Source organism: Notolepis coatsorum, assembly GCF_963971535.1.
Source record: "Notolepis coatsorum genome assembly, chromosome: 1".
NCBI lineage: Eukaryota > Metazoa > Chordata > Actinopteri > Aulopiformes > Paralepididae > Notolepis > Notolepis coatsorum.
In genome coordinates this window covers 26,734,496-26,751,141 of record NC_140165.1, presented here as the reverse complement: position 1 = coordinate 26,751,141, position 16,646 = coordinate 26,734,496, and the positions used below count along the sequence as shown (strand labels likewise).

At 42.1% G+C, this 16,646-nt stretch overlaps 1 protein-coding gene across 1 annotated transcript; it reads left to right on the top strand.

Annotated features, from left to right (window-relative positions):
• Positions 1-13,310: 13,310 nt before the first annotated feature.
• Positions 13,311-14,688, top strand: LOC311227764 (ankyrin repeat domain-containing protein SOWAHC-like; the record flags this gene model as incomplete). The annotated part of the gene is made up of 2 exons (XM_084313549.1): positions 13,311-13,885; positions 14,532-14,688. 2 exons carry the CDS (start codon positions 13,311-13,313, stop codon positions 14,686-14,688), a joined length of 732 nt encoding a protein of 243 aa, XP_084169675.1.
• Between the last annotated feature and the right edge of the window lie 1,958 nt (positions 14,689-16,646).

Sequence of the window (16,646 nt, the reverse complement as noted above, 5' to 3'; positions counted from 1 at the left end):
CTATGCCTGACCTCTTTCTGTTGTGTACATTAAGCCTTTATTATACTTATGACATTAATATGCGACTTATGCAAAGATTAGTTTAACAGACACTGGCTTGTTTATTTCTTTTTTTTTCTTTTTTTCAAAACTTTGTTTATTGAAGTTTATCGTTGCAATATGAGATGAGCACAAGGTCAAACTGTACACATATATGCCAGACGTATTGCACATATCTACATATAAGTAGTCAAAATATAGGTCTGTTGAATGTAGACAATATACATATTGCACAAAGCTACGTATAATTAGTCAAAATATAGGTCTGTTGAATATAAACATACCTATTGCACAAAGCTATGTATAAAGTATAAATAGACAGAATATAGGTCTGTTGAATGTAAATAATATACATATTGCACAAAGCTACGTATAAGTAGTCAAAGTATAGGTCTGTTGAATATATAGACTACAGCGAGTACACCACAAAATAAATATAGATATTGTTTCGGACATACAGTCAATTAAACAGATATGTACACTCAGGACAAGGACTGTACAGCAGAAATAGAGGAATGGAACAAATATTTTTTAAGTGTCAGGTAAACATCACGTTACACCTGCACATGTAGATAGTTCAATCGACTGGACAGTGCTAGGCTAGAAGTGAGCATTATTTATGGGGGGTCGGTTGAACCTTGTTCCCCAACATAAGTAAAGAAACGACCCCATGTTTTATAAAATCTTATGACACACCTTATTTTCTCCATCTTAAGGAAGTGCAAAATATCCCTGAGCCACATAGAGTGAGATGGAGGAGTGGGTGACTTCCAATGCAGTAAAATGAGACGTCTAGCCAGGAGAGTAACAAATGCCACCAGGTCAGCTTTATATCGTGGCAGAGACGGGGTAGTAGGGGAGACCGAGACACCAAAGCAAGCATTTATGGCAGTCGGGCTGATTGGGATCTCAATACTATTTGAGATAGTTTCAAATATTTCAGACCAAAAATTATGTAGGGAAGGGCAAGACCAAAACAGGTGTAGCAGGGGCACAGTGGCATCTATCACAGGTGGGATCAATGTTGCCATAGATCTTGGCTAGCCTGACTTTAGTCAAGTGTGAACGGTGAACAATTTTACATTGGATCAGTCCGTGCCTGGCACAAATTGAAGAGGAGTGGACCCGGTGTAGAATATCCTCCCACAGGTCTTCACCCAGGTCCTCCTCCCATCTCTTCCTGATCTTTCCTAATGAGGTAGGGCGCAGTGAGGAAATCAAGCCGTACAGGACAGATATAATACCCTTTGTGACCAGTGTAGGCTTTAGTAAAGTGTCAATAGGAGTGGCTTCTGGAAGTTTGGGGAACTGTGGGTTGACATTACGTACAAAACTGCGGACTTGCAAGTATCTAAAGAAATGTGACCTTGAAAGAGAGAACTTGTCAGACAGTTGTTCAAATGATGCAAAAATATTTTCTATATATAAATCTCTGAACGTTCTAATACCAAGAGGGGACCAGGAGATCAAAGCTCTATCCATCACAGAGGGGGGGGGGGGGGGGGGGGGGCAGGGTTAGCTGTAATTGGAGCTAGTAAAGAAAAAGATTGTAAACCAAAATGTCATCTAAACTGATTCCATATCCTAAGTGTTGATTTGACAATCATATTTTTAGAGTAGGGAGAGGTGGGAAAAAGTAGAGGTGCGTGAGCAAGAGCAGCCAGTGAGGCAGGGCTGGAAGAAGAGGATTCCAAAAGCAACCATACAGGAGATGAAGGTGTGTCTTCAAACCTTGCCCAATGTTGTAGTGCTCTAAAGTTGACTGCCCAATAATATAATTTAAAATTGGGCAGAGCCATCCCTCCCAGAGGTTTTGGTCTTTGTAGGAGGGCTTTACCGAGCCTAGGGACTCTCCTATTCCAGATGAACTGCGACACCAAACTGTCAATTTTCTGGAAAAATGCTTGTGTGAGAAAGATGGGTAAACATTGAAAAAGGTATGAGAATTTTGGCAGGGAGTTCATTTGAACTGAGTTGACTTGCGCAGTTAAGGACAGGGGTAATAGCGACCATCGTTCAAAGTCTTTATGCAGTTTGCTTAACAAAGGGGGGAAGTTACATTTAAATAAATCCTTAAATTTGTCTGTCAAACGAATGCCAAGATATGTGAAGCCAAGTGGGGAAATTTTAAAGGGCAAAGTATGCAAGGGGTAATTTCGACCTTCAGCATTCAGAGGGAATAGCTCACTTTTATCTAAGTTTAGTTTATATCCTGATATTTCACCGAATGAACTGAAAACGTCAAGGGCAGCTGGAATAGAGACAGAGAGATTCGATACATATAAAAGCAAGTAATCCGCATAAAGTGAAGTCTTCTGTTCGATGCCAAACTTATGAATACCAGTTATGTTAGGATTTGATCTGAGAGCAATGGCCAATGGTTCTATTGCGATATTAAATAATAAAGGACTCAAATTGCAGCCTTGCCGAGTAGAGAGAAAGAGAGGAAAATATTCAGAATGTGTGTTGTTGGTTCTGACTGAGGCTATAGGGGAGGTATAAAGCAGTTTCACCCAAGTGATAAATGTTTTACCCAAGCCAAATCTCTCCATGGTGTAAAATAGGTAGCTCCACTCCACCCGGTCAAAAGCCTTCTCGGCATCTAGTGAGATCACAGCTTCTGATATTGAGGAAGAAGAGGGATTATACATGACATTAAGAAGCCGCCTAGTATTAAAAGAAGAGTACAGTTTTTTTATGAATCCAGTCTGATCTGGGGAAATAATAGAGGGTAGTACAGATTCTAAACGCATAAATAGTAGTTTGGAAAGAAGCTTTAAATCCACGGATAGCAAACTTATAGGACGGTAGCTCCCACATAAGAGAGGGTCTCTGTTCTTCAAGATTAAGGAAATTGTAAATTGTGGCCTGAGTAAGTGTATGGGGCAATTTAAAAGAGCAGAAGGATTCATTGTACATATCAATAAGAAGTGGCGCCAATTTACCAAAAAACTTCCTATAGAATTCGATTGGGTAACCATCGGGGCCTGGGCATTTACCTGCCTGCATGTTGTGAGCAGCCTCTTCAATCTCCTCTATTGTGATAGGCTCCTCCTTGTTTGTATTTCTTTAAACCAATCACAATCGTCCCGGGCAGCACTAAGCCACAGAATGCAGCAACGGTGCCTTTGCAAAATATTGTCGCAGATATAGCGAAAGGGGAGGAGAACTCCCACATGGCATGCTGTGTTATTTTTAAACCTAGCCGCATTTTCGGAGACGCTCTCTGATTGGCCACTGACTGACGCTCTCTGATTGGCCACTGACATGTTTGCCCAATCGCGTGACGAGCTGTGTCTTTGCCCATTTCCGCGTCGAACAGCCTGCAAACTACCTGGCGTTCTATCGCCATGCTCTAAGACAAACTCTAACCTTAACCAACTTCGAAAGAGTGCCTAAGCTTAACCGTCGAAAGAACTTGCCGTCACGCTCTAAGACAAACTCTAACCTTAACCAACTTCGAAAGAGTGCCTAAGCTTAACCAGTGTAGAAACAGGCGTCGGCCAATCAGAGAGCGTCTCCGAAAAATGCGGCTGAATGAATGAATGAATGAAAACTTTATTTAACAGATTGCAGAATGGGTACAATACAGTACGGCTCAATACATACAATTGTTAAGGGGATGCAGACCTGAGAAAGACGTTTGTCTTGTTTCCATCAGGGTCCCCCATTTTCAATTCATATAGACATATATGACATACATGACATACAGATAGTCAGTACTGCTACATCTATACATTTATGTTTAGATAGGTTTAAAAATAACGCTGGCATGCTTATAGACCACCGCAACACTTCCGGGATTCTGAAATCATGGGAGAGAGCGGGGGGAGAAAATGAATGAATGTGGATGAGAGCCTTGACATTAAGTGGTTGTAGCTACGGCTGTGGGGGTGCGGGAGACATAGACTTTTATACGCCTGAGTCTCCTGAACATGGAAAGACCAATTCCAAGTCGATCGGCACTTTCTCGGCCGAGGCGAGCTATAGTAATTTTTCCGTACCTACTCGGAGTAGGCTACTCCCGAACTACGCATGTGCAGATTGCCCACAGAGTCTAGGTTCATCAATCTGCGCATGCGTAGTTAGGGAGTCGGTGCGAAAAAGTGACTATAGCTCGGCAGAGAAATTGCCGATCGACTTGGAATTGGTCGCTCCGTGTTCAGGAGACTCGGGTGTATACAAGTCTATGGATCATGTCTCCAGCACCCCCACAGCCGTAGCTACAAACAACCACTTAATGTCAAGGCTCTCATCCAGACCAGGCTGCAGAAACAAATTAGTGGGGGGGCATAAAATGTTCTTGGGGGGGCACAATGGTTTTTCAACACAGGTTCCCTTTTATACGTTTCAGCTGGGACAACGGCACTGTGGCTTGCTTGGCGCTGCCCACGTTGCTGAACTAAACAGCAGAGAGGCAATTGAAAAATCTAATTTCTCTCTATCTTAAGAACATTCACTTATACAAAAACAGACTGAACGGATATATATAACAGACCTGCTGGGGCAGCGGACTGAGAGCAGGGGACACAAACAGGCTGGATAAGATGGTCAGGAAGGCCAGTAGCTTGGTTGGGGTGGAGCTGGACTCTAGCGAGGGTGGCGGAGAGGAGGAACCTTGCTTAGCTCCAGGCCATCAGGGAAAACCCCTCCCACCCACTATACACAGACTTGGCTGACAGTAGGAGCATGTTATAGGCTCACACTACCTAAATGCAGCACTGAACGGCACAGGAAGTCCTTCATTCCGACAGCCATCAGACTATACAATGCATCACTGTGCCTCACTGCATCACTGAGCACAGAGTGACAGTTACCATCTTCCTGGACTCTTACTTTTTAAACAACACTGCAATATTACACCTAATGTAGACTTCAGTATATTTTTACTGTATTTATTTACTGTATATTTTATTCTATTTTTATTCTATTTCATTTTATTCTATTCTTAGGCCATTTGTTTTGTTATTCTTATTTGTGACTTGTTCTGTCTAAATGTTTAATGTTGAGTGATTTGCAGTCAAATTTCCCTCAGGATAATACATTTTTTTCTTTTTTTTTTTTTTGGTCTTTTTCGCCCTCCATTTTCCTCCGATTTTCTCCCATCCCAATGTTAGTCGTATGCCAATTCCCAGTCCCTTCCTGATCGCTGCGCACTTACCCCCCACAGTCAGATCATCTGGGAGAGTGGAGGCTACCACGTGCTTCCTCCGACACACGTCCAGCCAATCACCGCTTCTTTTCACCTGGCAGCGCGGATTCTCATTGAGAGGGCGTAGCGTGTGGGAGGACAACACTATCCCCCTCACGTCCAATCCGCGCTTAGCAGGCGCCCCGACCGAACTGTAGGAGTCGCTGTTTACAACGACCCGGACCCACCCCGCCAGCTTCTCCCACCCTCTGATACAGCCAATTGTATCAGTGCAGACGGCCAGCCAAGCTGGTGACAACCCCGGAGCTGTGAGCTGGATTCGAACAGGCAAATCCAGCTCAGCTCCGGGGCTGGTGACGAACGCAATCTCCGCTCGGCCACCTAACCGCCCCTAATACATTTCTATTCTATTCTATTCTATATATTTGAAAAGTCTCCATTTATTCAACACTTCTGAATTCACTGACAAACTGAACTGAACTGACAAAAATAAGGTGGATAAAAAAGCAAACAAAATTCCTCCACAGGCTACTCACCATCAGTAGTAGAGCGGCAAGCAGCGTTTGGGGACAGAGTGAAATCTTCTTAAAACACTGCCCCTCTCCACTCATTCCTGAACTTTTTTGTTAAGTCCTTCTCAAAAGCCAACTGAATTAAATTGGCCTTGCGTCGATGAAGCATACTAAGGCGATGTTCTGTAAAGACGTTCTTGAGGGTAGAAAACGAATTCTCAGTGCCGTGCTAGCTTCAGTAGTGTTGTTGTTGACATCAGTGCCCACTAGGGCTGTCCCCGACTAAGGATTTGGATAGTCGACTTTTATTTAATTTTTTTACCAGGGTGGGCACAGCTGACTCAGTGGGCGGGGCCGGCCCCCTAATGCCCGCCCATGGCGCCGGGTCTGCTCTCATCCACATTCATTAATTTCCAACCCCCCCACTCTCCTCCATGAGCTCAATGTAACGCGGAAATGCAGTGGTCTAGTCCAGTGGTTCCCAAAGTCGGGGTCGCGACCCAAAGGTGGGCCGCGAGATGATTTAATTTTATTTTTATTTTTTAATAAAAAAAATAAAATAAAAAATTGCCACTGAACTTAGAAGCAGGCCAGGACAGTGTTTCTAGTTGTATTCTAAAATTCTATTCTATTCTAAAATGTGACTATATGGTTTTATATTAACTTAACACTTTGGCTGCCGGAAGACGTTTTTAGGCGTCCTTCCCCGCCATGCTCAAGTTGCCGAAGACGCCGTAACTCGTCTTTGATATCAATATTTCAAAAATCTGTGATCGAAATCATATTTTCTTTCCGGAGCCCTGAGATGTACTGGTGAGCTCCCATCAACTGTTTAACGGTTCGAGAGCGCCATCTGGTGGCCGATCGTATCCTATGACTCCATCTCAACACACTGGATGATCAATCGCTCGCCCTAACTCAATAAACAACGTTATTTGGACGTATATAGTATTATACAACCTGAAAATGGTTCATCTGGATAAACATCCCATAATCGAAAACGGTCTACACCATGCTGATCGTCCAACGGCGCGAGGAAGATACGGTAAGATTCAGCGTTATTTTTGAACGTGTTCGATATAAACTGCTCTGATGAACATATGACCCACACTAGATGAATGATATAACGCTGCCCACGGAATTATAAACGATCCCCCGCCCATCCGGTCAATATCAGATGATACGTAGAAACTTCTAGAAGTACGTCCAATTGAAATTCTTTATATCGCGCCGATTGCCATCAAACTGTATTTCATCATCAATATAATGCATTTGGGGCTATAGATCACGTTCTGGAGAAAGCTGCAGAAAGAGATGAAAACATACTTATACATTAGACCATATTTTACTATGAATATGTGAATGAAAAAGTTTAACGTTGCTACACAATGAACAATACATATAGGACTTTGAATGGGCCATAATAATGGCAATTTAGCAATAGAATTTAAAAGGTTATAGCCCTGAAAAATCTACTTATTTCAACGAACATTTCAAACTAAATAACAGATTATGCACATAAAACGCTGAAAACAACCGAAGCAACAATAGTATTTTAATGAGGCTATTATTATTATCATTATTATTTTGCAACAAGTTAGCCCTCTCATAAATAGCACATATAAATGAATAACTAACTTGAACTAACTTAATAGGATTGAAGTGATATTTGGCTTAAAAAATCGGTCGCCTGGCAAAAAAAAGAAAAGAAAAAGAAGCCTGACGATGTGCATTGGGCCGCGGCTCTCTGACGCCTTATTTTCTGAGTCCCGGCCTGAAAAGTTTGGGAACCCCTGAGTCTAGTCTACTCTCTATATACCCACAGTCTACTCCTGTGAGTCAGACAGCAAGACCAACGGCTTCTCAGTTACAATGGGTGACAATATTGTCACAAGGAAAGATGAAATTACATACCTGGGTTCCATCCTAGAGGCAAATCTTTCCTGTGACAAAATGGCATCCAATGTGATCAAAAAAGTCAACCAACGAACTAGATTCCTGTACCGGATCTCCTCTCTGGTAAACAAGAATACCCTGAAGACTCTGGCAGGAGCACTCATTCAAGGGTACTACGACTATGCTTGCACCTCATGGTACCAAAGCACCTCAAAGGCGCTAAAAACAAAATGACAAACATCACAAAACAAACTGGTCAGACTACTGCTTGACCTTACTCCTAGAACCCACCTCACCCCTGCCCACTTTGACAACCTAGGATGGCTTAGAGTAGAAGACAGAGTACAGCAACTTGCAATGGGCCTGGTCTACAAGATACACTACACGACCAAGGTACCAGTGGAGGTTTCTCTATGACAACACGTGAAATACAAATTCACTCATAATTCATAATTATTATTAATTTACATATATACACATATATATATTATTTTTTTAAATTATTATTATTATTATTTTTTTTATTATAAATGTTTTCCTCTGTAAAAAAATGCCAGTGAATTTCTTTTTTTCAAAAAATTGCCAAAATTGACCGCTCTGAGCAGGCCTGCACTGCAGTAATTATTCGTGCAGAATATCTGCACAGGTTGACCAGGGTTAAATAAATAATAAATAATAGCGAATCAAAATAGGCTATTAACTTCATCTAAGCACGGTCTGTGCAGTTAAACTCTTGCCATTGAATGGATAACAAGGCTGTCAATCATATGATAGTCCATCAGTGAGCTGGATGCAATCCTACCTTGAGGGGAGGGAACAGATGGTGGAGGTAAACGGTACCCTATCCCCCCCCCTCACAGTGAGCTGTGGTGTTCCACAAGGAAGCATACTAGGACCGCTACTGTTCCTAATTTATGCAAATGACATGTCGTCAGCTTGTGACTGCAACTTGTTCCTGTTTGCGGACGACTCAGCCCTGCTGGTCTCTGACAAGAACAAGTTACAGGTTGAAAAAACCCTCAGCTCGGAACTAGGCAGAATCTGCATATGGCTCGCTGATAACAAACTATCATTACACATGGGCAAAACAGAGTCCATTCTCTTCGGTTCAAATAACAAACTCAGCAAGACCGACGGCTTCTCAGTTACAGTGGGTGACAATATTGTCACAAGGAAAGATGAAATTACCTACCTGGGTTCCATCCTAGAGGCTAATCTCTCCTGTGACAAAATGGCATCCAATGTAATAAAAAAAGTCAACCAACGAACTCGATTCTTGTACCGGATCTCCTCTCTGGTAAACAAGAATACCCTGAAGACTCTGGCAGGAGCACTCATTCAGGGGTACTACGACTATGCTTGCACCTCATGGTACCAAAGCACCTCAAAGGCGCTAAAAACAAAATTACAAACATCTCAAAACAAACTGGTCAGACTACTGCTTGACCTTACTCCTAGAACCCACCTCACCCCTGCCCACTTTGACAACCTAGGATGGCTTAGAGTAGACGACAGAGTACAGCAACTTGCAATGGGCCTGGTCTACAAGATACACTACACGACCAAGGTACCCATGTACATGTCAAAATACTTCCCAAAGGTCAGTGAATACCACGATCACAACACCAGAGGGAGCTCCACAAATCATGTTAAACCCAGATTCGGCTCAAATAAGGGACTAAACACGTTTCGCAATTATGCCACATCAATGTGGAACGCCCTACCCAAAGCTGTAAAGGAATGTGGATCACTACCCACTTTCAAAACCTCTCTCAAGGGACACCTACGGGAGACTGCAATTCAACACTGGCCCCTGTAAATATCCTAACCCAACCCCCTCCAATGTACAGTCATTTACCTAGTATGGTTTTGTCAATAGTCCAATGTACAATTTTGTTTGTTTGTACAGTGTCTCCCCCCCCCCCCCCCCCCCTCAATGTACAGTTTTGCTTGTATATACAGTGTGCCCCCCCCCCCCCCCCAACCACCTCCAATGTAGATTACCCAGTATGGTTGTCAATATCCCAGTGTACCCAACCCCCCCCCCCACCCAACCTCCTCCAATGTACAGTTTCTACGTCAAATGTATATACTCCCTTTTCCTGACTCCTTCTGTATCACAAACAGTACTGTATTTGCAAATCTGGTATGTCATAAATGTATAGATGTAGCAGTACTGACTATCTGTATGTCATGTATGTCATATATGTCCAGATGAATTGAAAATGGGGGACCCTGATGTAAACAAGACGAAAGTCTTTCTCTGGTCTGCATCGCCTTAACAATTGTGTGTATTGAGCTGTACTGTATTGTACCCATTCTGCAATCTGTTAATAAAGTTTTCAATCAATCAATCAATCAATCAATCATTCAATCCACCAATCAGCTAATGGTTTCTCTTTTGCTGCTCTGCGGCTCTGCAGCTAGCATGATTGACAGCCTTGTGGCCCAATCAGATAATGGTTTCTCTTGTGCTGTACTGCGGCTCTGCAGTGAGCTTGTTTTCAAAATAATTTTTATCTCAGTTTAACACTTTGATCGCCGAAGACGCTGGGCAGCGTCTTTCCCCGCCATGCTTATGGCGCTGGACAGCGTCTTTGATATCAATATTTCAAAAATCTGTGATCGAAATCATATTTCTCCGCCGGAGACATTATATGTACTGGTGAGCCCCTCTCAACTCTCCAACGGTTCAAGAGCGCCATCTGGTGGCCGATCGGCCGATCGCCCAAACAGGAAGTGATGCGGATGAAGTGGTGCTCACCCATATTTCGTCCGGGCACTCGCTATCGTTAGCGAGACTCCATCTTGACACACTGGATATCGATCGATTGCAAATAACTCGATAAACAACATAATTTGGACGTATATACTATTATACAACCTGGAAATGGATCGGATATTTCTACATCCCATAATAGGAATATTTCAGTTCCACGCTCATCGTCCAACGGCGCGAGGAAGATACGGTAAGATCCAGCGTTATTTTTCAACGTGTTCTTTACTAACTGCTCTAATGATCATATCACCCACACTAGATGAATGATATAACGTTGGCCACGGAATTATAAACAACCCCCCGCCCATCCGGTCAACATCAGATCATACTTAGTAACTCCTAGAAGCACGTCCAGTTGACATTTTTTATCTCGCACAGATTCCTATCAAACTGTATTTCATCATCAATATAATGCATTTGGGGCTATAAATCAAGTTCTGGAGAAAGCTGCAGAAAACGATAAAAACATACTTATACTTTAGACCATATTTTAGTATGAATATGTGAATGAAAAAGTATAACGTTGCTACACCCTGAACAATAGATATAGGACGTTGAATCGGCCATAGTAATGTCAATTTAGCAATACAATTAAAAAGGTTATAGCCCTGCAAAGAAGGGGAACTTCTCCATATTAAATAGGGCTGGCGAGGGATGGTAAATTATGAATTTAACCCCGGCGATCAAAGTGTTAAGAAGATAACTTGTTGGAGCTAACGTAGCTAAAGGGCTACCACCGCAGCTATCAGGCCCAGGGTGGAGTGTTTTGTTATTGTTCATGAACTTATTGTGCATCGTTTGATGATATATATATACACCTGCGATAAAAGCTAAACGTGACAACAACAACAACGTCATCGCCTCGCGGGCACTTTGAATTCTCTAGTACTGTAGATAGCGTTGCAATGGAGGAAGGAGATATTGTCGACTAGCTTGCTTGCTAGCTAACGTTACGCAAGTCTTGTGAATGTCTAAACAGGGCTGATGGCATTGATGAAGATGATATCAATAACAACAATGCCTCTCCATGGCCCTATCTGGAATGAATGAATGGAAAAGATGACGTTGTGGGATGCATGCAGCAGGCGCGGCTCATCTAAGGTAAGGGACAATAATAATGTTGTTGAAACTGCCGCAGTGCAGTTGTAACGTTATGCAAGTCTTGTGAATGTCTAAACAAACGGCTTTGTTTGATTGATTGATTGAAAACTTTATTAATGACGCAATGAAGCATATAGCACTAGTTAGAGGGGAAATTCGGATTCCTCTTGGATTCATTCATTGAGCAGAACTGCAATTCGCTCAGCTGCAGAAACGTTGAGGAGACAATACCCACAGGACTTGGAGGAGAACTTTGTTTTCACTGTCTGTCTATTGTCTACACATTCTGCCGTGAATTGAATTGAATTGAATTGTACAACTTTATTAACAGATTGCAGAATGGGTACAGTACAGTACGGCTCAATACATACAATTGTTAAGGGGATGCAGACCAGACACTGTACATTGGAGGAGGTTGGGTAGGGGGGACGACGACTGTACATTGGAGGTGGGGGTGGGGGACATACACTGTACAACTGTACAAACAAAACTGTACATTAGAATATTGACAACCATACTTGGTCATTTACTGTACATTGAGGGGGTTGTGTTAGGACATTTACAGGGGCCAGTCATAGCATACTGTGTTGTTTTTTGATGGGCCCGAGCCATACTGTACATGGTCTGCTTGGTTTGATCAGGGGCCGCCGAGCCACTGTATACTGTACATGGTCTGCTTGGTTTGATCGGGCCGCCGAGCCACTGTATACTGTACATGGTCTGCTTGGTTTGATTTAGGGGAGTGGTCTGCCCTGCGGGGGGGCCCCGACATATTGCGCAACGCCACTGCATACCATTGACTCAGAATGGTCTGTTTTATTGAAATCGTCACAGCAGTATAGTTTGTTTATACTTCAGAAGGATGATATTTAAACATGGTCCCCAAAATGAATGGAAGCGAATGAGGAGCCTGACACCTGGGAGGAATGGGGGTGTTGCAGCGTTGGGGATGTTTAAAAAATATAATTTAATATATAATATAATAATTTGTGCTTCACCTAAAAATTTGGTCAGCAGCCTCCACTGCAAGGTACCCATGTACATGTCAAAATACTTCCCAAAGGTCAGTGAATACCACGACCACAACACCAGAGGGAGCTCCACAAATCATGTTAAACCTTTTGTACACCTTTTGTACACATAAACAGTACTGTATATTTGTAGATCTGGTATGTCAGAAATGTCTAGATGCAACAGTACTGTCTACCTGTATGTCATATATGTTATGATGAATTGAAAATGGGGGACCCTGATGTAAACAAGACGAAAGTCTTTCTCTGGTCTGCATCCCCTCAACAATTGTGTGTATTGAGCTGTACTGTATTGTACCCATTCTGCAATCTGTTAATACAAATTTCAATCAATCAATCAATCAAATGAATGTATCTCTACTACATCATAGTAATTCATAGTATATATGGCCGGTCAGGGTGTTTTCGTCTCAAGGCATGATAACTTCCTGGATTCCCTTGAGTGCCTTTTACATACATGCCAGAGTGTCTATTCAGGATAGGTAGACTTGAATGAAAAGCCTAATTTGATGTCATCTTGGAAATGTCTTCAGTAGTAGAACCTTTGAACCTTCCTGTATCTCTGATGTAATCACAATCAACTGTTGTCAAGGGCTTTGACAATTAAAGGATCCATAGTTTGAGTTTAAGGCAAAAAAACAAACATTCATAGCCTGATGATGAAAACAAGCTGACAATACAACTGAAATCTACCTTGTGTTGCACTATTGAGTAGATTTCAGTTGTCTTCTTCAGTCAGCTTGTACAGACAGGAGCTTGACCCCTTTGACTTTGCATTGGTTTGTGGTTTGTGTGCAAGTATGAGGAGCAGCATGGATTGTAGAAAGGCCTCCAATGCCGACGAGGACCGGGCCATTGTCCCATTGGAGCATGAGTGGATGATGTGCGCCTCTCACGGCGAGTGGGCCGGCCTACACGACCTCCTGTCCTGCGAGCCCAGTCTGATCTCGAAGAAGGATTTAATCACCGGCTTCACCTGCCTCCACTGGGCTGCCAAGCAAGGAAAGCCAGAACTTTTGGCACTGATAGTTAATTTCGCCAAACAGCACGCCACGCCCATCAATATCAACGCCCGCTCCAGTGCCGGCTACACGCCTCTCCACTTGGCCGCCTTGCACAACCACGCGGACGTCGTGAAGCTGCTGGTGGGCGCCTATGATGCCGACGTGGACATCAGAGACTACAACGGGAAGAGGGCCTCTCAGTATCTGGCCGATAGTGTGACCGTGGACATGCGAGACATCATCGGCGCACACGGGGACTCGGACTCGGAGAACACGGACCTAGGCGACGGGGGCCGCTGGAGGTTCTCAAAGGTCTTCCATTCGACGCGTAAATCTTTCACGGCGAAAGGCTCATTTAAATCCAGACCCAAGTAAGTATAATCTTTTTGGGTGAGGTACCCGCCAAAAAAGAAAGAGAAAATATGTGACTGACGGGAACCTAGATGGTCTGACTCTTGAAATGTGCTGCTGTGCTAACATCAGTATTATTCACCCTAGTTGAGGTCTGATGTCCAGAAGAGATGGTCATCTAGAACAGTGGTTCCCAAAGTGGGGGTCGCCGTGGGGGGTCGCGAGATGATTTCCAGAATGTATTGATTTCATAAAATATATATAAATTTTTTTGTCTTGCAGTCAGGCCACTGAACTTACAGTAGAAGCAGGCCAGGCCAGTGTTTCTAGTTGCAGTATAGTTAGATAACCTAGGTGGGGAACACCAATTTTTGTATTTATTTATTTATTTATTTATTTATTTATTTATTTATTTATTTATTTATTTATTTATTTATTTATTTATTTATTTATTTAAAATACAGAGACAGTGCATATTAAGGAAAATGTTACTGTAAATATGCCAGTTTAGCCAGGTTGGCTAATTTTCAACTGTAGTCTCTGGGGCAGGTGACATGAGCACTACAATAATTAAGACGGTACAATAATAGGTTACAATACACGGAAAAGGCTGCCTGACTAAAATATATATATTGCAAATATTTAACTTTTTGTGTTTTTTTTTAGGACCGTAGACATACGAGACATCATCGGCGCACACGGGGACTCGGACTCGGAGAACACGGACGTAGGCGACGAGGGCCGCTGGAGGTTCTCAAAGGTCTTCCATTCGACGCGTAAATCTTTCATGGCGAAAGGCTCATTTAAATCCAGACCCAAGTAAGTATAATCTTTTTGGGTGAGGTACCCGCCAAAAAAGAAAGAGAAAATATGTGACTGACGGGAACCTAGATGGTCTGACTCTTGAAATGTGCTGCTGTGCTAACATCAGTATTATTCACCCTAGTTGAGGTCTGATGTCCAGAAGAGATGGTCATCTAGAACAGTGGTTCCCAAAGTGGGGGTCGCCGTGGGGGGTCGCGAGATGATTTCCAGAATGTATTGATTTCATAAAATATATATATTTTTTTTGTCTTGCAGTCAGGCCACTGAACTTACAGTAGAAGCAGGCCAGGCCAGTGTTTCTAGTTGCAGTATAGTTAGATAACCTAGGTGGGGAACACCAATTTTTGTATTTATTTATCTATTTATTTATTTATTTATTTATTTATTTATTTATTTATTTATTTATTTATTTATTTATTTATTTATTTATTTATTTATTTATTTATTTATTTATTTAAAATACAGAGACAGTGCATATTAAGGAAAATTTTACTGTAAATATGCCAGTTTAGCCAGGTTGGCTAATTTTCAACTGTAGTCTCTGGGGCAGGTGACATGAGCACTACAATAATTAAGACGGTACAATAATAGGTTACAATACACGGAAAAGGCTGCCTGACTAAAATATATATATTGCAAATATTTAACTTTTTGTGTTTTTTTTTTAACTACATTTGTGATGCCATCACACACACTGGCATTTAAAGGGTAGAAATTCCACCAGAATGCAGGAAATTAAGTCTTTGTAACAAAGTGGGCTCACTAAGGCTATATTTCGCACAATATTTCCTGGCCTGAATGATTTCCCCAGTCTGGCCCTGGTTAAAAGCCTCCAATGCTTATTAGTGCGTGTGCGTTTGAACATTTGCATGTTTCAACCATATACATAAAAAAAGAAAGAAATTCACTTTTTTATACCACCCCTATAATAGTGGGGGTTGTGGCTCTCTGACACCGTTATTTCGGGGGTCGCGGCCTGAAAACTTTGGGAACCCCTGATCTAGAATACAAGCCTTGTCTTTTGTAATTGTTCAGATTAGAATTACTCCAATTGCATGCCTTCAATGTCTTGTGTTACTGTTGTAAATTCCCCACTATTTGTCATACTGTGTGTATTATTATTTCCATTCAGGCACTACTTTGGACAGCCCAGGGGTATTCTTAGTCCTAGTCAGGCATCTCTCTGGATAGCCCATTGTCCTTAGTCTGGTAATTAAATACAGGTGGTGAATTGCCTGTGTTGTGCCGAATTCGGACTCCCTGCCAGAATCCGACCCCCCCTCGGATGAACGCGCATACTCTATCAGCCTACCCAGCATGTACGTACATTGTTAGAACTCAACTCGTTATTGGCGCATACACTATCAGATTTCTGTCATAAAACGATAAAGCGGACAGAAATACGGGAAAGTTTTGATTATATTTAAAAGGCTTTGACATTGTAAAACGAAGGAACACCCATTATGAAAAATCGTTGACGAGATATTGTTGCGTCGATTAGTCATAAAAAAAATAAAAATAAAATATTATAATTTTTTTTTTTTTTTTTTTTTTGCACTACCTATCTTTGTGAAAGTGGCTTCTCAGCTCTGGTCCAGCCAGCTGAAGACTTCTTAGCTTAACATAACAGACCAACAGTAAGTTTGGGGGAACTAATGGGATAACTGGGGATGTTGTTTGGTCCTGACAAGAGTCTCAAAGCAACTCTGAGGTCATGCTCAACAATGTCCAATCTGTTCCTCTGCTCTCTCTTCAGCTGGACCAGAGCCGAGAAGCCACTTTCACAAAGATAGGTAGTGAAAAAAAAAAAAATTATATCTATTTTTTTATTGTAATTTTTTTTAATATAATTGTTTTTCGATTAGTCGACTAATCGAAAAAATAATCAACAGATTAGTCGACTACCAAAATAGTCATTAGTTGCAGCCCTACCCACACGATATATGCTACCTGTAT